The sequence below is a fragment of the Nansenia antarctica genome (assembly GCF_963989245.1).
Source record: "Nansenia antarctica genome assembly, chromosome: 4".
NCBI lineage: Eukaryota > Metazoa > Chordata > Actinopteri > Argentiniformes > Microstomatidae > Nansenia > Nansenia antarctica.
The window spans coordinates 28,817,631-28,840,094 of NC_137689.1; the positions used below are offsets into that span (position 1 = coordinate 28,817,631).

General features: G+C 44.5%; 1 protein-coding gene across 1 annotated transcript; it reads left to right on the forward strand.

Moving 5' to 3' along the window:
* Positions 1 to 149: 149 nt before the first annotated feature.
* gtf2ird1 (GTF2I repeat domain containing 1) lies at positions 150 to 21,814 on the forward strand (the record flags this gene model as incomplete). Its single annotated transcript, XM_080527955.1, has 26 exons — positions 150 to 275; positions 1,801 to 1,942; positions 2,273 to 2,452; positions 3,185 to 3,368; positions 3,794 to 4,113; positions 4,561 to 4,656; positions 7,158 to 7,241; positions 8,970 to 9,153; positions 10,510 to 10,535; positions 10,761 to 10,878; positions 11,204 to 11,247; positions 11,538 to 11,618; positions 13,207 to 13,293; positions 14,459 to 14,512; positions 15,226 to 15,303; positions 15,915 to 16,098; positions 16,234 to 16,298; positions 16,577 to 16,642; positions 16,784 to 17,051; positions 18,870 to 18,898; positions 19,024 to 19,071; positions 19,276 to 19,353; positions 19,722 to 19,914; positions 20,102 to 20,139; positions 20,466 to 20,575; positions 20,864 to 21,814. 26 exons carry the CDS (start codon positions 150 to 152, stop codon positions 20,930 to 20,932), a joined length of 2,952 nt encoding a protein of 983 aa, XP_080384081.1. The 3' UTR covers positions 20,933 to 21,814.
* Positions 21,815 to 22,464: the final 650 nt, after the last annotated feature.

Genomic DNA, 22,464 nt, shown 5'->3' on the forward strand with positions numbered 1-22,464 from the left:
TTTTTTGTCTACATCCAATCGCAGGAGATGTTCATGTAATGGTCAGTGTTGAAGTTTGGTTTTTATCCACAGACGGACACAATAGACCCTAAAGGTTCCTGAATGCCTTGTTTTATGACTGACGTCTGCCTTGTGTCCCTTGTAGAGGAATGGCACAGATGAGGAAGTCTGGGTCTGATGGGCTGCGGACTAACTCCCGGGCTGAGCTGCGAATCCCACAGGTGTCGGCCAGACAGGAGATCCTCACCAGCCTGGTGTCTGCCCTGGACTCAGTGGTATGATCCAATTACACATATATATATATATACTACTACTACTACTGCTGCTGCTACTACTACTGCTACTACTACTACTACTACTACTACTACTACTACTACTACTACTACTACTACTACTACTACTACTACTACTACTACTACTACTACTACTACTACTACTACTGCTGCTGCTGCTGCTGCTGCTGCTGCTGCTGCTGCTGCTGCTGCTGCTGCTGCTGCTGCTGCTGCTGCTGCTGCTGCTGCTGCTGCTGCTGCTGCTGCTGCTGCTGCTGCTGCTACTACTACTACTACTACTACTACTACTACTACTACTACTACTACTACTACTACTACTACTACTACTACTACTACTACTACTACTACTACTACTACTACTACTACTACTACTACTACTACTACTACTACTACTACTACTGCTGCTGCTGCTGCTGCTACTACTACTACTACTACTACTACTACTACTACTACTACTACTACTACTACTATTACTATTACTACTGCTGCTACTACTACTACTACTACTACTACTACTACTACTGCTACTACTACTACTACTACTACTACTACTACTACTACTACTACTACTACTGCTACTACTACTGCTATTACTACTACTATATATATATACTACTACTACTACTACTATTACTACTACTACTACTACTGCTACTATATACTACTGCTACTACTACTACTTACTACTGCTACTACTACTACTACTACTACTACTACTACTACTACTACTACTACTACTACTACTACTATTACTACTACTACTGCTACTGCTACTACTACTACTACTACTACTACTACTACTACTACGACTACTACTACTACTACTACTACTACTACTACTACTACTACTACTACTACTACTACTACTGCTACTACTACTACTACTATGAAAATAAAAATGTAGGACAGTCACAGAACATACATAACATATACATTAAATATAACTTGGCAGGACTTTATTTCATGGTACAGAAATGACCATATGTGTAACTTACATGGTATGGTAATTACACAATAATAACCTTTAGTTAGCATCACTACGCAACATTGGGTACTAGGTACTTAACCAATTCTGTTGAACTATTTCAAGTAAGTCCTCATTGTTACCACATCATTTGCTGATAAATAGTACTGTAGGTAAGGATCAGTGAAAGCAGTACTGAAATACAAATAAAGTAATAAAGTGCTATCCATTTATGGTGTGAAAAAAAGTAGCTTCATTGACGAGTCAGTCAGAGTAATATTTTACTATGCATGAACATCTCATTTACATTTGCCATTTAGCAAACGCCTTTATCCAAAGCGACTTACAACAGAAGTGTCCATAGAGCCTAGTCTAGTCTAGTCTAGTCTAGTAATTCTATACTGCCAAATTGGTAAAGGGCCAAATAGGACATCCATTCATAGTCCAACCTAGTCACACATCTTTTTCTTCCCTTCTCTTGGTGGTCGTGTGTTGAGAGTTAACCGGAGTGAACAATAACCACATTTGGGACCTGTTTTTCAGTGCACGGCCATGTCGAAGCTCAACGCTGAGGTGGCGTGCGTCACCGTTCACGAGGACAGCGTGATCGCCGTGGGGACGGAGAAGGGACGAGTCTTCCTCAACTCTCGGAGGGAGATACAAACAGACTTCCACAAGTTTTGCAGTGAGTGCAGACGACTCCCCCGTGTACTTTGCAAACCGTTAACAGGCGCTGTTGAATTAGGTATCATCTGGCCCGCTCACATGACATGACAAAAGCCCCCCACTTAACTGAAAAGTTCCATGACCGAATGTCGCTCACTACCTTGCTGTCGTTTTGAATCTGGAACTTGCAGTTTGTTGCCAGATAACAATACGGAGCTTTGAACGAACGAGATAAAAACACCTCTGTACTGTGTCTATAGCAACGGAGACACAAGGAATGTCTTTAAGCTGAACATCACCTGAAAGGGTGAGTCATCCCTCCTGGTTTCTGATGATGGTTCTCTTTCAGGGGTGCCCTGTCTCCAAGCACTGACAGCAGTGAATGCGCACGGCAAAGTGGTCCAAGACACTGAGCCCAGCAAGCTTGGCAAGGAGGTCGGGCACGGGAAACAGAGAGCCCCAGCGGACGCCCACTCGAACATCTTTGTCTTGAGGAAAATGGTGGAGGAAGTCTTCAGTGTGCTTTACAGTAAGGAACAGACTGTCCTGTTGTCTTAGGAGGCTGTCATTCTCTCCTCTACTCTAGTTCATCTGATTAACCAGAGAGCTTACAGAATGCTGCTTGTTCTCAGAAGTTTCAGCAGTGACTTTACTTTTCTAAATGCTTCCATATCTGTGTGACTAAGGGGGGGGGACAAAGAGTTCTTCTTTTGGCTCTATACTCCAAAAGCTTGGATTTGAAATCAAACATTTACCATGAGGTTCAAATGAGAGATTCTCAGCGTTTTTTAATTTCAGGGTATTTGTGTACATATTGGTTTCGCCATTTATAAATGACAGTCTTACACGGTGGCACTGTATGTCTCCGTTATATGTCTGTCACACGATAGAATGTCCATGTCCTATGGACCTATCGCTAAGCCACGCCCCAAAGTAGAAATTGTCCAATCATATCACAGCAAAAGCCACTACAGGCAGAAAACTCGGACAAACAACTCGCTAATATCTGATGGTGAAAAGCTTCTAGACGAAATATTCTTGTCATCTTTAAAAAAACATGTCTATTACTTTAGCTGTGGTAAATCAGAAATCAGAAATTTGCCAACTCCCGCCATTGTAAGTCATTGAATGTCATTCAGTCACGGTCAGTCGGTCACTGTCAGTGAAGCGTTGTTTGTTTGTCCGAGTTTTCAAAGGGGCCGTGGCTTAGCGATAGGTCCATTGGTAGTGGTTTGACACCCAGTCTTCTGCTGCCCGCCAGGTGAGGCTGTGGGGAAGAGCAGCCTGGTGCCTGTGCCTTACGACTGGGTCCTGAAGGAGCCCGGCTCCCTGGTGGTCCACGGCCTCCCGGAGGGCGTGGCGCTGAGGAAACCCGCCGACTACGACACCAAGACCTTAATGAAGATCCTGGAGCAGAGCAACCGCATCCACTTCACTGTCAGAAGGTGACCAGACCCACTCCAGGGAGGGCTCCTCCTGGACACAGATTAGGGAGATCTGATCCTAACTGTAGTTGTAATAATAATAATAATAATCACTTTTTCTGCAAACGTTGCAGCTCAAAGTGCTCCAATCATTATATAAATCATCATTTAATTATTTAGTAATTTAAAGGCAATATTAAAAAGATGGGTTTTTAGTCTTGACTTGAACATTATGTGCTGAGGTTGCATCCCTAATGTAAACTGGCAGTGCATTCCACAATTTGGGTGCATAAAATGAATATAAAATGGAGAGTATTTGAGACACACACACCAAAATAGTTTGAATTAGTCGCAGGAAACTATTATTTTGAATACGACGTACAACAACGCAAAAATCCACAAGATTAACATCTGCATGTACGCCCCCCCCCCCCCCCCGTCTCTAGATCGACAGAGGAGGCCTCAAGGGAGACCAAGCCCTATCCAGAAGTCAACCACAACACCTCTTCGGCCCCCAAGACCGTCCCCAACCACACCCCCCCCAAGACCGCTGCCCAGGAGGTGTCCACCTCCGCCTCTGCCTCAGCCAGCAACTCCTCCATGCTGTCCAGCTTCCTGTACGGGATGCCCATGTCCTCCCAGCCTCAGCCGGACAGCAAGCTGGACCTCAAGCCCACATCGCTCCTCAACCTGGGCAAAGACCGCCTGGGCGCCTGGGTGGCAGGGCTGGAGAAAGGGGGGCCGGCGACGGACTGCGCTGACAACAGTAAGAGATCAAGCCCAAGTGTCATTCATTCAGTCATTCATTCATTCATTCATTCATTCAGTCAGTCAGTCAGTCATTCAGTCAGTCATTCATTCATCCATTCTCCTCATATGTGTTTTAATTCACGTGTTACGATGGTAAGCTCAATTGCTAGCTTTTTTTCGATAGCGTAGCTGGTTCACATCGAGTGTTTGAGGAGACGGTCACGTGCGTTGGCCAAACTACTTTCTGTCATGACATCCAACTTATTGAAGAATAGTGTTGACGTTGTTTTGTGGGGGATTTGGTCTTTAGAATTTGATGTTTCAGAAGGTGTGGGAACCCTGTGTGTGATGTGTGTGGTGTGGTTCTCAGGTGAGAGGACAGAACCCTGTGTGTGATGTGTGTGATGTGGTTCTCAGGTGAGAAGACAGAACCCTGAGTGTGATGTGTGTGTGTGGTTCTCAGGTGAGAGGACGGGGCTGGCGGGGGAGCTGGCCCAGAGCCCTCCCAGCATCCACGTCTCCAAGAGGCTGCTGTTCTCCATCGTGCATGAGAAGTCAGGTAGGTCTGAACTGGACACACCACACACACACACACACACACACACACACACACACACACTCACGCACACACACCACAACCACGCACACGCCACAACTACAGCTACAACCACGCACATGCACACGCACAACAGCTACAACCACGCCCATGCACGCACACACACACACACACACGCACACACCACAACCACAACCACGCACATGCACACGCACTACAGCTACAACCACGCCCATACACACCACAACTACAACTACAACAACCACACACACACACACACACATACACACCACAATTACAACCACAACCACACACACACACACATACATAAACACCACAACTACAACCACACACACACAGGGCAAAGGAGAGGGCAAAGGAGAAGGCAAAGGAGAGGGCAAAGGAGAGGGCAAAGCAGCCCTGTCTCACTCCGGTGAGCACTTCAGCACTTTTCTTGTGCGCATCCCTGGTGGAGCGTAAGTTTGGCCCTGCACGCCCTGATATGTGTTCATAATCACGCTGTTTTGGGGAGATTCCATAGTGTGCCATGAGTTTTTCCGTAGCAGTTCACGGTCTACACACATCTACACTGCCTTTTCGAAGTCAATGAAGTTGACATAGACAGGTGTGTGTTGACAGACAGGCGTATGTTGACAGACAGGTGTGTGCCATTCTATGGATTGCTCGATGATGATCCTGAGGGTGGCAACTTGGTCGCTGCACGATCTTCCACGCCTGAAACCAGCCTGGTTTTTCCCTCCGTTTTTTCATCCACCCCCCTTCCTCAGTCTCTCCAAGATAATGCGGTTGAACACTTTGCCTGGTGGTTGATAGCAGCACCATCCCTCCGTAGTTATGACAATCCCTGATGTCTCCTTTGGCACTTTTCTTCACCTCCCTGTTTGCTGTTTCGTAATCTCTATGGGCCGTGTTTTTGCAAGATCGCAAGGTCGGCAGATCAGCGATTCGAGCCCCGGGTGGCCTCATGTCCTTGGGCAAAACACTGAACCCCAAAATTGCTCCCAGTGAGCGGGCCGGCGCCTTGCATGGCAGCTTGCCGCCATTGGTGTGTGAAAGTGTGTGTGAATGTGTGTGTGAACGGGTGAATGAGAGGCCGATGTAAAAAAGGCGCTATATAAGTGCAGTCCATTTCCCATTTAATCTTTTCAGCGCTTCTGTAGACAACCAGGGGTTTGTGATTTTCTTTTCTCTACCTCCCCACTACTTCTATACATGTCTCCTTCCATGTGTTTTTCAGGCTTTTCCAGTGTTCTTCCACAGATGTGTTTGGTCCTCTGCTTGCAGGGCTGTGGAACCTGTTCTGTAGTGCCGTCTGGTACAATTCTGTTGTTCCTATGTGGTGGAATAGCTGGATGTTGAATTTGACTGTTGTTGTCTCTGGGGTTGTTACATCGCTTCAGCTTGAGTTGTATTGTTGCTGTCAGTAGGTGGTGGTCTGACCCACTGGGCTCCCACGGGTCCTTGCTAAAACTGACGTCATCCCTGCTGCGTACACGGTCCTGACGCTCCAGTTTGCGATGTCGGTAGATGGCCCAGGAGATTCTGACGCAGCCTCTCTCTGTGTGGGTTTTCAGTATGCGTCTTCATTGTCTCTTTAAGCAAGTATGCTTGAAGAGCCTTCAGCTCCTAGGTAATGGGGTTTCTTTCTTTTCATCGATGTTTCAGTAATCGTTTGTCAGGGTTCCCACGGGTCCTTGAAATCCTTGAAAGTTTGTGAATTTGAGAAAAAAAAATCTGTTTTTGAAAATAGACATGGGTCATTGAAAGTGCTTGAATTCCCCCCTCTCTCTCTCTCTCTCTCTCTCTCTAAAAAATAATAATATATATATTCAAAAATGTTTTACTTAGCTCGTCAACTAGTTAGTAAATAAGTCTCTGTATTGCTTAACTTTACACATATTTCACAATATATTGTTTTGCTGTGCTGTGGTAGAGAAGGCAAGAGACCATCTAGGGTTCACACATTCAAGCCTCTCTTTTAAATGTGTTGTCGGAGTGGATAGTTCCTATTATATACATTCTCATCTAGATCTGTCTCAAACTATGCTGTGTTGGGTTCTTGAATTTGAGGGAATTGAGTCTTGAAAGTCCTTGAAAGGTGCTTGAATTTGATGTTTCAGAAGGTGTGGGAACCCTGGTTTGTATCCACTTCACAGGTGATTGGCCTGTGAGTTTACCAGAGCCCTGTTACTCAGCTCTACCTGATTCCCGCCTCTCATCTCTCGTAGGGATGGGCTTTAGAGAGTCAAGACCTCGTTTAAAAACCACGTCCTTCACCTGATATAGACTGTTGTACTAAGGGTTCTAGTGTTAGGGTTAGGGTGAGTGTAAAGTTTTCACACCGATTAGTGAAGTGGATAGGAAAGGTTTGAAGGATAGTGAGGCATCGCTTTGACAAACACTTTGTTTGTATCCGTTTCTTCACTACTTTACTTTCTGTGTACTGTTGTTCTAAAAAACTTTTAAAAAATGTTATTTGACAGAAAAATGGGACTCGTTCATTCGAGAGACGGAGGACATCAACACGCTGAGGGAATGTGTCCAGATCCTGTTCAACAGTCGCTATGGTGAGACAACAGCTCAACAACAGTGTTCCCTCTAGGCCATTAGGCATTACTGTGGAAACATTATGTTTTCTTCCTCAAGTTTCATAGCGTTCCTAAAAAGATTAGATATGTCAAATGACATATCTAATCATTTTAGAAACGCTATGAAACTGACATATCTAATCATTTTAGGAACGCTATGAAACTTGAGGAAGAAAACGTGAGTTTAGAATTATAGGGCCCTATTATGCACTTCATAAGTCTTAAGCAATAAGACGAGGCGGTAGATCTAAACTTAAGACGTGGAGGCGTGGTCAAGGCCACTTTGCTATTATGCGTGCGGTAGTGGGCGCCTAAAACCCGGCGCTAAGCAAAGAAATTAGTCATGGGTGTGTTTTGGGCGTCTTCTCAATCAACCCAATCAGCGTGCCAGGTGCCATTCCCTTTAAGAACCGGCTGCGTTGAGTCTTTAGCGCTATGCTATTATGGAAGTCCTAAGAAGGAGGTCAGCGCGCTTCTCTGCAGAAGAAAGTAACAAGCTCGTGCATGAGGTCAAGGCTCGTCAGTTCGCAATCTTTGGAACGGCGCGAAATCCTCCCCGAGCCGAGGTGGTGAAACAGGCATTGGTGGCTATGTCATTGCTGACCAAACGACATTATGTCAGTTACTGCCTGACGGGTGAAGCGCAGCTCATACAAGCATTGCTGCTCTGTAAACAGAATAAAAGAATATATATAGGCTATATTATACATATTTTAATAATAGGCTATAATATAATTGTAATTGCAATATATTATAGCATTATTAACAGTTGGATCACCAATTGAAAGCGCTAAAATGCTTAGATCACGAATCCAGGATTGATTTGAGAATTGGCCTACCTGTCAGCCGGAGGTAACAAAGTCGTTGCCGGTATATGCGCTCGGCGCGCCGTCTTCGTCTATCATAATTCCTTCCTAGGATATATTCCATTGTTCTCTCTCTCTGGCTTAACATTTGCCAGTGGTGGCATTTATACTGTGACCGTAATTGACGTCTTGCCGTGGAGCCACGTGCGTGTTCATGTGTGCCCACATGCATGCGCAAACCGCGGAGGCGCGCTCGTGTTTCAAAACGTGCATGAAGTCTAAACTTAAGAACTTTTCAAACCACTTCTTAGCGCTAGGCGCAAACTCAGATCGCATAATAGCAGGGGCGCCTAACGCACTTCATTAACATATGAACACTCCCACAATGAGTAATATATGCACGGGAGTTTTACGTCTTATGTGTGGGCGCCTATCGACACCTGCATAATAGCAGTAGCGCGTATGAAGCGCATAATAAGGGTGGCGGTAGGTCTTAACCTGGCGGTGCGTCTTAATTAATACTTAAGACGGCAAGTTAAGAAATGCATAATAGGGCCCATAAGGTTCTATCTCCGTTTAGGGTAGTTCAGAGATATTGAGCGTCAACATTTTTACATTCCATTATGTTTTCAGTTACTAACTAACTAATTACTCACTAAAACATTTCAACATTTTAAAAATAACACCACACAGGCATTAATAAACACCTAATGGATCAGATTATGTAAAAAACTAAATTTTTACCAAAAATGGAGATAGAACCTTATAATTCTAACGTCACGATTTGGCGATATTAGAAATTGTTTAAAAAAAACAGTCGATGACCCGGTACCTTGTGATGACCCGGTACTTCTGATGACCCGGTACTTGTGATGACCCGGTTCTTCTGTCACCTTCCTAGCTGAGGCCTTGGGCCTGGACCACATGGTCCCCGTACCGTACAGGAAGATCGCTTGTGATCCGGAGGCCGTCGAGATCATCGGGATCCCAGACAAGATCCCCTTCAAGAGACCCTGCACCTACGGAGTGCCCAAACTCAAACGCATCCTGGAAGAGCGCCATGGAGTCCGCTTTGTGGTCAGAAGGTAAACACACACCGCTCTTCAGTCTGGGATCTCTCTGATTACTGTCCTGACATATCTGTGGACGCCCAGAAACTCAGAAATGTGCAGTTATAGTTAGTGACCTTCAATTTGTGTGTTTGTGTGTGCGCGTGTGCGTGTGCGTGCGTGCGTGCGTGCGTCCCAGATTGTCACTTTAATCTGTGTCAGGGACTATTCCAATAAAACACACACACACACACAGTTTCTGTGGGCGCAACCATTTTTTTCTTTATTCAGGGGGAAAAGTGCCAGATTAGCCCTTTTAACCAGGTCCTGAACTGAATCACACTTTCATTGGCCACTAGTCTCAAGAGTAGGATGAATCTGTCCTCCAAATGCTACAGTACACTGAACTACCCCTGGTACCTGCTACAGTACGCTGAACTACCCCTGGTACCTGGTACAGTACACTGAACTACCCCTGGTACCTGCTACAGTACACTGAACTACCCCTGGTATCTGCTACAGTACGCTGAACTACCCCTGGTATCTGCTACAGTACGCTGAACTACCCCTGGTACCTGGTTTACCTCAGTTTGAACTGCACAGCAGCATATGGTCTCTCTCTCTGTGTCTCCTTATTTAAAAAAGAGAAGAAAAAAAAGAATTGGCCAAGGGAGATGTATCAACCCGACGCGCCATCTGTCGTTTAAACACCCTGCCCTCCTCCACTAGACTACGCCCCGCTGACTTGTAACCACCGCCACACATTACCCAGCATGCAGTCCACCACGCTGGCATATTGAGCCAACGTCTCGCTGCTATTCAACCCATTTGTTTCAGCAGAGTTAGATTAGGGCCAACATGCCTCGTTTGAGTTAATGCAGTCTTCAGAGCCAACACAGACCAGGCCGTCATTAATGTTAATACAATTAGAGGAGGTTGGAAATTAAGTTTGTCCGAGTGAATTGTCCTCCTGTCGATTTAAACAAGGCCCAGACGTGAACCCTGCCCAGGCGTCTGTCTGTCTGTCTGTCTGTCTGGGCTTCTTCACTCCTTTCTCCCGTTTGACATTTCGTGACGTTAGAATTATAAGGTTCTATCTCCATTTTTGTCTAAAATTGAGTTTTTTACATAATCTGATCCATTAGGTGTTCATTAATGCCTGTGTGGTGTTAATTTTAAAATGTTGACATTTTTGAGTTAGTAGTTCATAAAATACAAAGGTTCCATCTCACAAAACATAATGGAATGTAAAAACTTTGACGCTCAATATCTCTGAACTGCCCTAAACGGAGATAGAACCTTATCATTCTAAGCTCACGATTTGCACTGATGCTAAAGAGATCCTCTTGTATGTGTCACTCTGATTCACGGCCCTCTCTTTTTACATTCCAGAATGTTCGATGAAAGAATCTTCACAGGTATGTATGGTTGCTTGTCTTGCACGTATGCCAGCGTGCCTTTTAGCTATGCTGTCTTTTGTTTTTTTGTTTTGTTTTGTTTTGTTTTGTTTTTGCTCAACCTCAACCACGTTGAAGCCACAGTTTGTGCCAATGTTGTTCTACTTCCTTTCGTAACACTGATGTCATCATAGTAATAACGTGTCTGTTTACGCCAAATCTGCTCTGTCATCTTCCACCGTGAAGCTGCTGGCAAAGTAGCCAAGGAGGAGGGCAGGCATGACCTCTCCGACGACGGTTTCCTTGACAACCTCAGAATCCCGCCCACTGCTCTGGAGCTGGTCAGCAATCCCCACAGCAGCAGGTCAGAAGACAACATGTACCTCCCTCAGTTAAGCTCAGGATACAGTAGAACCCTCATTCACACCGCAGAGTCAACCCTGGCTGAGCTGTACGAGGCTTCTTGTTCAGCCACCATAGCCAGGTGAAATGGAACAATATCTGAGCCAGCAACGGTGGCAACGGTTCATTGAACACTGTCAAAAATCACAGAACCAAAGGTTTAGGTTTGGACCATGGTTGTTTATTGTAAACAATGCTGGTGAAGAGTTAGTTGATGAAGTGCAGTTTGGTTTCTTTTGAATCTCCTTGTGGCGTGCTTTGACAAATGTTGTGGTCTCCTTCCTCAGGTCGACCAGCTCTTGTGTGAGTCCCCTGGCGGACTGCGAAGCAGGTTAGTGCAGCGGGGGGAATGTTCTGGCTTAGCGTTTCACAACCACGCTGGATTCTTATCATGACTGAGGTTAACACTCCTTTTTAATGTGTTCTAACCTCAGGACATAATTTCATATGTGATAGACTACCTTCACCACTCCCTTAGAGTTTACAAGAACATTTTGTAACATCTGCTATACCTTAGTACTTAACACATCTTATAAAACCTAATGTCATACTCTGGCGGGCAGGCGGGGAGGGGGGGGGGGGGGTGGATTGGAATTTGACCTGACTGTTTGACTCCTTTAGGGCCTTCTGGAGATTGTATTCCTTTGAAAAAGATTAAAACTGAGCCTCCAGATGGGGAAATCATTCAGGTGACTGTACCAGGTAAGTGGTCATTACCTTTCCAATAGTCTGGCTCTGTTAAACTAGATAGATCCCTTAGTCGACATTAAATTGTAGCAATAAAGCGATGAAAGCAATAGCTTTTAATCTACATATATATATATATACCGGTACTTTATTTGATGGATATCATACAGTAGAAGTACAAGTTCCAATGATCCGTTGATAAAAGCAAACTTGTGCTAGTGCTAGCTGACCCCCCCCTGCAACAGTATCCTCCCTGTACTTTTAATACTTCCTCTATCCATGCCGCTGCAATGATCCTGACCCTCACTGTCTACTGTGATGTGAAGTATTCATGTTTACCCTGGCCTTTTGCCTTCCCTACCGTAGCTCTGTCTATCATGTCCCCTCCGGCGCTCTCCCTCTGCCTTTTATGGCGCTTTTCGCAACGCCCCCACCCTGGACTCCTTCAAACTATCCCTCAAAACACATCTGTTCTCCAAGGCCTTTGCCCCCTAGTCATTGTTTCAGTGTTGCTTTGTTGTTTTCTGTTTTGTCTGTCCGTTTCATTCCCTTGTAAAGCGTCCTTGGGTTTTTGAAAGGCGCTATATCAATTAAAGCTATTATTATTATTATTATTATTTTCCACTACCGTACCGTACCGCGTGAGCCCGGTTTGTTTTGCTTTCTCCACTGCCAACCGAGCCGTACCGTACAGATTTTAGCTACCCTTCCTGACTAGGAGCGAAAGGTACTATCCGTGCTAGGCTGTGTGTGACGTGTGACGCTGCAGACCGTTGATTGGTCAATGGAAATTGTCACAACATCGTCATCCCATGTTCATAGAGTTCACCACTAACCGGCAAATTCACCCATTTACTTTTTCTGTAATTACTTATTAAGAAAGATTTGAAAAATTATGATAATCATCTTATTATCTTAGTTTAATGTCATTTCAATGCATCATAGAACTTTTCTTTACAACAAGCATAACCCAAAAAAACATCGCTATTATGGCGATGTGCTGTGCCTATGCTAGACTGTTCCACAGTCCAGCGCGCTTCATCATCCCCCTTCTAAAACTGCCATCCCCCCTTTCCATCCCTTATGTCGTTTTATCAATGAACGTGGTATTACTGCTATTTCAACATTTAGTTTTGCCGTGTCGTTTTTGGAGTCGTGTGGTCGGAGATTGGGTGTATTTTTCGATAACGATGACGCGGATACCCACACATGTATTGTGGTTTACTGTTCAGCTGCACTTGAGGTTACATTCAATGCATGACTTGTGCTATATAGGCTAAATACAATTATGAAAGCGGCAAGTAACAGGCACGTGACATCCATATGCTGTAGAAATCTGGTATAGGTCTGGTCAATGGAAAAGCGCTATTACTGTCTGTCTCCTCCACCCTGGACACAGACTCCTTATCTGGCCCCTCTATGACCCTCTTACTGGGACCTCCTTATCCCAGAACCATCTGCAGTAAAACTCAATGTACAATGATAGTCTTTTCAAAATGGAGTCAAAGCCCAGCTGCACAGCTTAACCCAGTACTGTGTCTGTCTGCTCCCTCCTCCCCTCCACTATCTTCCTTATCTGTCCGTCCGTCCGTCCGTGCCATAGACGCCGGGGTCTCTACAGAGGAGCCCGGCGAGCCTCTGGCTGTAGCAGCCGACCCTGTTCTCCGGCGCCCCCCAGAGCACCACGCAGGTAACTGCAGCCTCGCCGCCACCCTCTTCCTCCTCCTCCTCCTCCACTTCCACCTCCCAGCAACGCCAGGACCACCCAGCCAGAGTGCCGACCGGCACCCACCACCACCACCACCACTGCCAACACGCTCTCTCCCTCTGTCAGGGAGCTAGATTACCAGCTTACACGTATGAAATATCACTTTTCATGGATACCCGTCCCCCCCCCCTCCACCCACACTTCTCCTTCCACTCCTCTCCGAATCACTAGTACACCCAGTACCCCCATCTGAACCCCAGTCCTGCAGCCCAAACCCCCTCCCCTAGAACCTCCCAGCTAGAATTAGCCTGCCCCTTTCCTGGTCCCCCCCAAACTGCTCCTCTAGAATCCCCCACTAAGGCACCTCAATGCCCAGCTTAGTAGACTGAGAGGCCTCTGTCCCTTTCCCCCTAGACACCCACACCCAAAGCCCATTTATAGTGTCTTATTGTGAGGTGAACTAAGGACGCTTGAGTACTCTACATTCTCTCTCTTTGAACCTCAAATGATTGGGTTTGACCTGACAGGAAAAACTTGTTGTGTTTTTCCACACGTTTCATTCACGCTGTCTGTAAATGTATTATTTGCTATCATCTTTAGAAGAGAAGACAATGTTATGTACTCAAGTGGTCACGGCGTGCCGACCTCCCGATTCTTAGATTTGATTTGATTTCATTAATTTGAAAATGTCATGTTTTTAAGTTTTTTCTTTTTTACACACATTATCACTGAAGGAGAAAGACACAGGTAAGTGCAGAAAATATAGCTTTCAATACTAGAACATAATGCTGTTTCCCCCCCACAGCATTCATGTGGAATATTACTAGATGCAATCTTCTACTGTACATGTCATCAACAAACCAGTGTGAAAGTGTCTCACACAATGTATTATTAGCAACGGCTACTAGACACAGTGTGCCAGTTATGGATAAGTATGACAACAGAGCCATACTTTCCTTTTAAATTCGTTAATGTGGCAAAACAACATTTGAGTGAATACAATGGTTTTGCATCGAAGGTCAAGTAGCACTCTTTTTCTGCTAGACACAATACTGTATAGCCAATATGGAGGAAGCAGTTGTATTAAACTGAAAGAATATGGAAACTATACTAAGTCTTGCTCATTTCTTTGCTCTCTTCCTTTCAGCTGAAGCACTTTCACCAGATCCAGACCAGCAAGGCCCCAGGAGACTATCTGAAGGTAGAATGGCAAACTGTACTCATCCCTCCCCCTAAGATTAGATTCAACCTTGTTGTCATTGCACAGAGTACAACGAAATGTATTTTTTGCACTAGGCAAAAGCCATAGTCAGCGCCCCTGGAGCAATTAGGGGTTAAGTGCCTTGCTCAAGGACACAACGGCATTGGTAGGCACCTTAGATATGGTTAGCCTCATGGCATAAATGATAGTCATATTTTGGCCAAATTGAGATATCTGCCCTCTCTCTACTCTCCCAACACTGCTGATTCACTGTGCATTATTGCCTATGCCGTCAGCCTATCAGAATGCTTGTTACATTCCAAAATCACTATCTGCCCAAGTCATCTCTTTGACACAGGCATTTTTGACACTACATACAAAGATGGCATGGCTGACCACAAGTGAAGCATGACATAGGCGATTATGCTACGAGGCTAATGATATGTCACTAGCAACCCTCCAGTCACACGCGGCTCCCTCTCGAGGCTCGGATGGAACCAGCGACCTTCCGATCGCTAGCCGACCTCTTTAATCTCTACGCTACCTGCCGCCCCTAAGATCGGTCAGCTAGACGCGCTGTAGGCTCATGATAGACGAAGCCTTATGATGACGCACGGGTGTTCTTTTTTCATTATTGTATACGGTAGGTCATGTTTTTGTGTTCCTGGAATCGTATCTGATTCACTTCTTCTTTTCTTCTTTGTCTTTGTTAGGAAATCTTGCAGAGGACATCGGTGAGATGATCCTCCAGCTGCGGAGGCAAGTGGACGGCCTGTTCAGCACCAAGTACGGTAAGCTGCCCCAGACTCTCACCCCTCCTCACTGTTCAGACTCTCACCCATCCTCACTGTTCAGACTCTCACCCCTCCTCACTGTTCAGACTCTCACCCATCCTCACTGTTCAGACTCTCACCCCTCCTCACTGTTCAGACTCTCACCCATCCTCACTGTTCAGACTCTCACCCATCCTCACTGTTCAGACTCTCACCCATCCTCACTGTTCAGACTCTCACCAATCCTCACTGTTCAGACTCTCACCCATCCTCACTGTTCAGATTCTCACCCATCCTCACTGTTCAGACTCTCACCCATCCTCACTGTTCAGACTCTCACCCATCCTCACTGTTCAGACTCTCACCCCTCCTCACTGTCCAGACTCTGACCTGGACGAAAGAAAAATGGACTCAAGCACTAAATCACAAATGAATACCTTAAGACCCAGTGAACCATTTCTACATAGCGTCGTGATCAAATTGTTGTAAAGATCGACGGTTCTCCTAAAAAAAGTGCCTAACTTTCCTGGGAATAGTCTCTGAATGTACAGGTTGTTGCAGAAAATGAATCGTCTCTCTCTCGTTCTCTCTTGCTCTCTCTTTCTCTCCTGCTACCTCTCCCTGTATAGCTGAGGCTCTTGGCCTACCTGAGCCTGTGAAAGTGCCGTACTCCAAGTTCCAGCTGTACCCAGAGGACCTGACTGTGACCGGGCTGCCAGAGGGGATGGCTTTTCGAAGACCCAACTGTTTCGGCGCGGCCAAACTGCGCAAGATCCTGACCCTGGGCAGTCAGATCCAGTTTGTTATTAAAAGGTAGGAGAGGCCTTGTTTTCTTGAGGGAGGTACGGCTTCTTACGTAGGCTGTTAAAGACCTCGGCGTTGCAAGGCTGCAACCGGACTGCGATCAGAGTGATTGAAGGTTGGGTTCTTGTCTGTTTCCCTCGGCAGACCCGAGCTGTTAACGGATCAAGTGAAGCAAGAGGTGCCGCCACTGCCTCCCGCCTACGCTCCAGGTGACCACCTTAATCCTTCATGACATCTGTCAAAGTTGCTTTTTGAAACGGTTCCCTTTCTATTATCCCCCCTTCTGAAAATGATGGGCGGGCAGTATCTTAAAGGTATGATTACATTTGGAGTTGTGGATTTGTTCCTGTGTCGTTCCTGAGTAGAGACGTCATGGTTTGGATCCGTATTTCTCAATGGGTTTTCCAGATGTTGTAGGTAGGGTGAAGAACGAGCCATGCGTCCCATAGAAATCCACTGTAGTAAAACTGTGATGATATCTCCACAGACCTTGACTCCAAAGATGTTTTGACAGAAGATGTGGGAGGTGCGTCGAATAGGCCTGGCTTCTCAGGTACCCCTCAACTCCACTCCCCCCAAACCTTTTTGGATATGAAAAGATTTCCTATTTTATGGATATCATAAAGTCCAGTTGTTCAACCTGCCATACATGGAGCATCCATTAATATGACGTCTCCTCGTGTTTTGTTTCCAGATAGCCTAGAGGCTAAGCTGTCCAGAATTGACCTGGCCAACACACTGAGAGAGCAGGTCCAGGACCTGTTCAACAGGAAGTATGGCGAGGCGCTGGGCATCAAATACCCTGTCCAGGTGCCTTACAAGAGGATCAAGAGCAACCCAGGCTCTGTGATCATCGAGGGCCTACCCCCTGGTATCCCCTTCAGGAAACCCTGTACCTTTGGATCTCAGAACCTGGAGAGGATCCTGGCCGTGGCGGATAAGATCTGCTTCACCATTACCAGGTGGGAAGGAGACACTGCCTACTCATCTAAACATGACTTAAGCCCGGTACACACATAAAGATAATCTGGCCGATTTTGGCCCGATTTCCCCCCTTCCGACCAAGGACAGCAAACGCCGATTATCGGATGGCTCTTAAGATTATCCTACAAGATTATCCTGTGGTGTGAGGTGTGTTAAGAGTCAATTTCTCCCGACAATCTGCTCGGGAAATGGTCGGGGCCGACGATCGTAAATATTAAACGTGTTCAATATTTACGATCAAAAGAGTCCTCTTGTGTGTGGGCGAAATTGACAACTCCCGAGTCGTGAAAGACATGAAATATGTTCATTATGTTAAAAATCCGTAATCCATATTTTTTACCTATATTACTGCAGTCGCACTAGTGACGTGAAATGGACTTTCGCCTACTGGTCACAGGTCGGAATTAGCTAGCTATGTTTTCTGTCCAGCTGTTTCAATTTGAACCCGAGCGCAACTTAAGCGAGGAGGACAGCAGAGAAGACATTACCCAAAATATCCCTTTAAGATTTTGAAAATCTTTCTGTGTGTACCAGGCTTTAGACAATATAAAGTCTGTCTCGGCGGTGGAAGTTTCCAGATGGTACAGACTAGGGCTGGGCAAACGATAAAAATTTCTTTTTCGATAATCACAAGAATTAACGATCAATTATCGATTAATTGATAAGCTTTTTTTTCATAAAAATAAATAAAATAAAAATAAAACTAGGGCAGAAATAACAAGCATGTTTTCTTTGGGGAAAAAACTTTATTTTGTATTCCATCCAGGCATTCCATTTCACAAAGCATTTCGAAAGAATAAAATATCTGCGAGCCATAACGTTAGCCCAGTAGGCTGCCCACACGCTGAGTTGCTATTGCACACATTCATTCACATTCAAACTAGACACTACAGTCAGATAACAATCCTCTTAAACAAGGCAGTGAGTAGCCTAAATTGTTTAACTTAAAAACACATTTTACGTTAGGCCTATAAATAAAAATATAGTAAAATAAGTAACTCACCATAGGAGCAGTAAAAAAACTGTTACTCACAAATAGGAGGATGACTGAAAACGTTAGTGTCCTTAAGAGCGTCCAGCTTAATTTAAATTTAAAATCCAGCGAGAGACTGTAGGCGGCAGGCCTACTGGTTCTTGTTCAGAAAGATGATCATGTTAACATGTTCAGGGGTGAGAGACGAACGCAATCTGGTGACAGTTAGGCCAGCCGCAGAAAACACTCGCTCCGAGGGCACCGAGGTTGCGGGGATGCAGAGGTAGGTCCGCGCTAATTTGGCCAACCTAGGAAACCTTCTTTCGTTCAATTTCCACCAGTCAGTTGGGTCGCAGTTCAGGCCCGCAGAAGGCTCCCTCAGAAAGGTGCAAACTTCTGTTTCGATGGGGATGTCAGCAGTAGCGCCTGCTGCGTATTGCTCCCCGAGGAGCTGTGCCATGGCGCTGACCGGAGCAGGTGAATTACTGGAGGTTACACTAACGTACGGGAACTTGTTGCATCATGCCGTACTGCGTTGCGAAATTCAATGCGAAGGCAAATGCAAAGTTCATTTCTCACACATAACGTGGACAAACTCATTTCCATTATTATTATTATTATTATTAATTATAAATTACACCAATTTATTAATGATTATCGAGCAAAATATTTTGTGATCGACCAAGATCCTTATCGATCAATTATCGATCGTTGATCATTGATGCCCACCCCTAGTACAGACGAGTCAGTGGGTAGACATAGGGGCAAGTGAAGTTAGATGAAATGACTTACTTTTTCTTTCTCACTTTTTTGTCTTTCACAGACCTTTCCAAGGACTCATCCCTAAACCAGGTAACACTGTTTTCTTGTGTCATTTTGTCATTCAAGGTGACTTGATAGAAACCTCATGTTAGATGTAAATCAGATAGCGTTGTGTGTGGTGACGTAAATACCGACCTGCGTTTTCTTTCTCTCAGCACCTCGGCGGATCACTTTGTTAAAGAAAGCCTACGCTTCGATAAGTGGTGAGAAGCCAAACATCTTACTTCAAATGTGTCTATATTAGGTTTTTTTATGATAAATTTTCTCTGTTTAAAAAGTAAGAAGACTAAAGACTAAACTGTACCGTGTTGATAAATTGGAGCAGGTGAATTGGCACTGATGAAGATTAGACTGTATACAATTTCTCACCAACCTTTTTTGAAACTTTTCTCCCCCTGAACCGACAGATGACGAGGAGGTCAACCGCATGGGGGAGAAAGTGATCCTCCGCGAACAAGTGAAAGAACTCTTCAACAAGAAATATGGTAGGTAGGGGTTCATCAGTAGGTGCTTAGGTGGCGTAACGGGTTAAGCGTCGACCATGTAGGGTTCCCGGTTCGATTCCGGCCGTGGACATATCCTGCATGTCATCCTTTCTCTCTCTCTCTCTCTCTCTCTCTCTCTCTCTCTCTCTCTCTCTCTCTCTCTCTCTCTCTCTCTCTCTCACCCATCCTTCCTGTCAAAATCTCTACTGTCTCTATCAATAAAAATAAAAATATGAGTGGGACTTTTTATTTTATTTTTTATGTATGGTAACCACCTGTAGAATGTCCTGTACCTGTCATACCTCATGTGAAGATCAAAATCGATGTCATTCTTTATTCTCAAACTGACAAAATGACTTCGTCTTCAGGTGACGCTCTCGGTCTGGACCAGTCTGTCCTGGTACCCTACAAGCTGATCCGTGCCAGTCCAGAATCTGTGGAAGTTAGTGGCCTCCCGGACGATGTTCTCTTCCGAAATCCCAACACCTACGACATTGTCCGCCTGGAGAAAATCCTTCAGGCCAGAGATGAGATCACCATCAACGTCAAGACCCAGCTACAGTGCGTGCTTTGTCATTGTCAGAACAGATTAAGTCGAGCTGAAATGTATATTGACAATTAAAGATATGTTCCTTCAGGATTGACGATCACTCAGTGACATTACTGTAACTCTGTTTGGGACCAAGCAAGGTTCCCCGCTTTACGCATAAAATAACTAAATCATATTGAATTTCTTTCAAACATTCAGGCCTTTTGCAGAAATCTGCGCTGAAACGTGTAATACAGGTAAGTGTGGTTATTGTCTAAATCAAATCAAATCAAAATCTAATTTTATTTGTATAGCGCATTTCTTACAAGATGCAACTCAATGCGCTTCACATAATGAACATTCTCAGTCAATCAATCAATCAATCAATACTGACAGAGCCGCAAGCAGACAAAAGTAAAAACCTGTACACTATGTAGCCAGGAAAATTCCCTTGCAGCCCTCTACACATAGAGCGACTAAATGCGGAGTATAGTCTTAAGGGCATATACAGTACTGTTTGCATGAGGCTCAGTCTAACCTGTCATGTTTTGGTTTGTGTGTGTGTATGTGTGTGTGTTTCAAGAAGCGAAAGAAGTTTCCACCAATCGACGCAAACGCAAAAGAGTGCTGGAGAGCAGCAGAGTGTCCTTACCCTCAGAGTCGGGGGTGTCAACCAATCAGATTCCAGTGATGGTATTTTATCCAAACAAAGTTAATATGTTGTGTTAACGTGTTAAAGTGATCATTATTAATGCCAGCCTCACGTTTATAAACTCCCTGATAAGACTCTAGGTCGACTACACTACACAGACAGTTGCGAATAGTCTCAAGGAAATTCAGGAATAGCATGTTTATATCATATCTGTATGTTGTTACGATGCCAAAGCTCCTGTGTTATTGCTTTGGCGTGACCATTACTGACCTATGGATAGTCACTCTAACCATAATAATGTTGTTCTTTCTCTCTTTGTTTCATTGTAGCAATGGCCGATGTACATGGTGGACTACAGTGGTGTAAATGTGCAGGTTCCAGGGAAGGTAAAATATTGAGGGAAAGAAAAGTATACTCTGCTGACAGGAGGGGACACAATGAGAGGTGTCTATCAAACCAATGGTTCTCACCCCACCTCAACTGTGTTTGAGAGCTGTCCTTAAAACTCTATTGACTGAAAATATGAACATGTAGGTTTGGATCCATTTTTGAATGATGGCTTGGGTGAGAATAATAGAATAAAACTGCATAATTTGTGTCAGGATGATAAGTGCTTTGTGTGCTATGTCTCTCCCACAGCCCCAGACAGTGCTTGATGCACCTCTTTCAAAAGGTTTCTGCAAACATTGTGTTCTAATAGCCCATGTGGTTAGACTATTCCACTTATGGAATTGAAAAATGAATTGAAAAATTATTCCATTCAACTAATGGAATTGAAAATGGTCCTTTGAGTAATGTATTTCCCCCTTACATTTGAGGTCATTTTGTTGGCATAGAGACTTTTGTTATAGGTGTAACTATGGCACAACAGTCCTGGAAAACTATCTGGTTTTACAACATTCATATATTTGTAGGATTATTTATTTTATTTATTTGAAAAAACAAGACAAAAAAAACATGTGCAGGGATGTAAAATACATTGTTCAGTAATGCAAGTCGTAAACGAAATATCTCTACAACACTAACAACTACTGTATGTAACTCAAAAACTATAAATTAATTTATGTTTGCCTTCAGGTGTGCTTACTGATATTCTCCATTTGCAGGAAGGTGATAGCACTATAACCAAGACAACAGTTTCATATTTTGTAAAACTCCTCATGGCTTTTCTTATGTTTGTAGCACATCAGCGCTAAGTAAAGTATCTCATTAAGTCAAACTGAATGTAATGTGTGTAAAGGAAAGAATGGTATGTGTTGTCTGTAGACTGTCTCTGGACTCACCAGTATTTATATGATGTACCTTAATGCCATGTAGGCCTTTGAAATAAAATGTGTTGCCTTGCACTTTTATTTACTTGGACTGTATATTTTGCTTGAGATTAATATATAAAATCCATTCAAAAAAGGAGTTTGAACACTCATTTCTAATAGTCCTGTTTGCATCTAATCATCCCCTCCAGGATGGGTGAGGGTTTGGAGGAGCTTTGAGATCATTTGTATTTTGCTTGAACTGAGTTTAGGAATAATGGTGTCCTGCACACAGGCAATACTAATCAGCATATAGAAGAACATAAAGAAAAACACCCTAAGAGTACATTACATTCCAAAATACATGGTAAACATAAACACCAAACATCCAGCCACTACACTGCTACAATACATGGTATCAGACAGGTTGTAATATGAATCAAGAGTGCAGTGACACCCTCATTCTCTTCCAATAGCCGGACACCAGTCCGTGAGGTCCTATATTATTAGGCATGGCTAAAGGGGCAACTTGTCCTTCCATGAAGATCTCCAATAGTGGGACTGATGCCATTTCGATGACTTGTAGCAAAGATAATACAGGGCAGAGTGGTAAACATTGTACACTGGGTTGTTGCTTCTACTGTATACACGCCCCCCATCGTACGTACGTACTCTGCGCG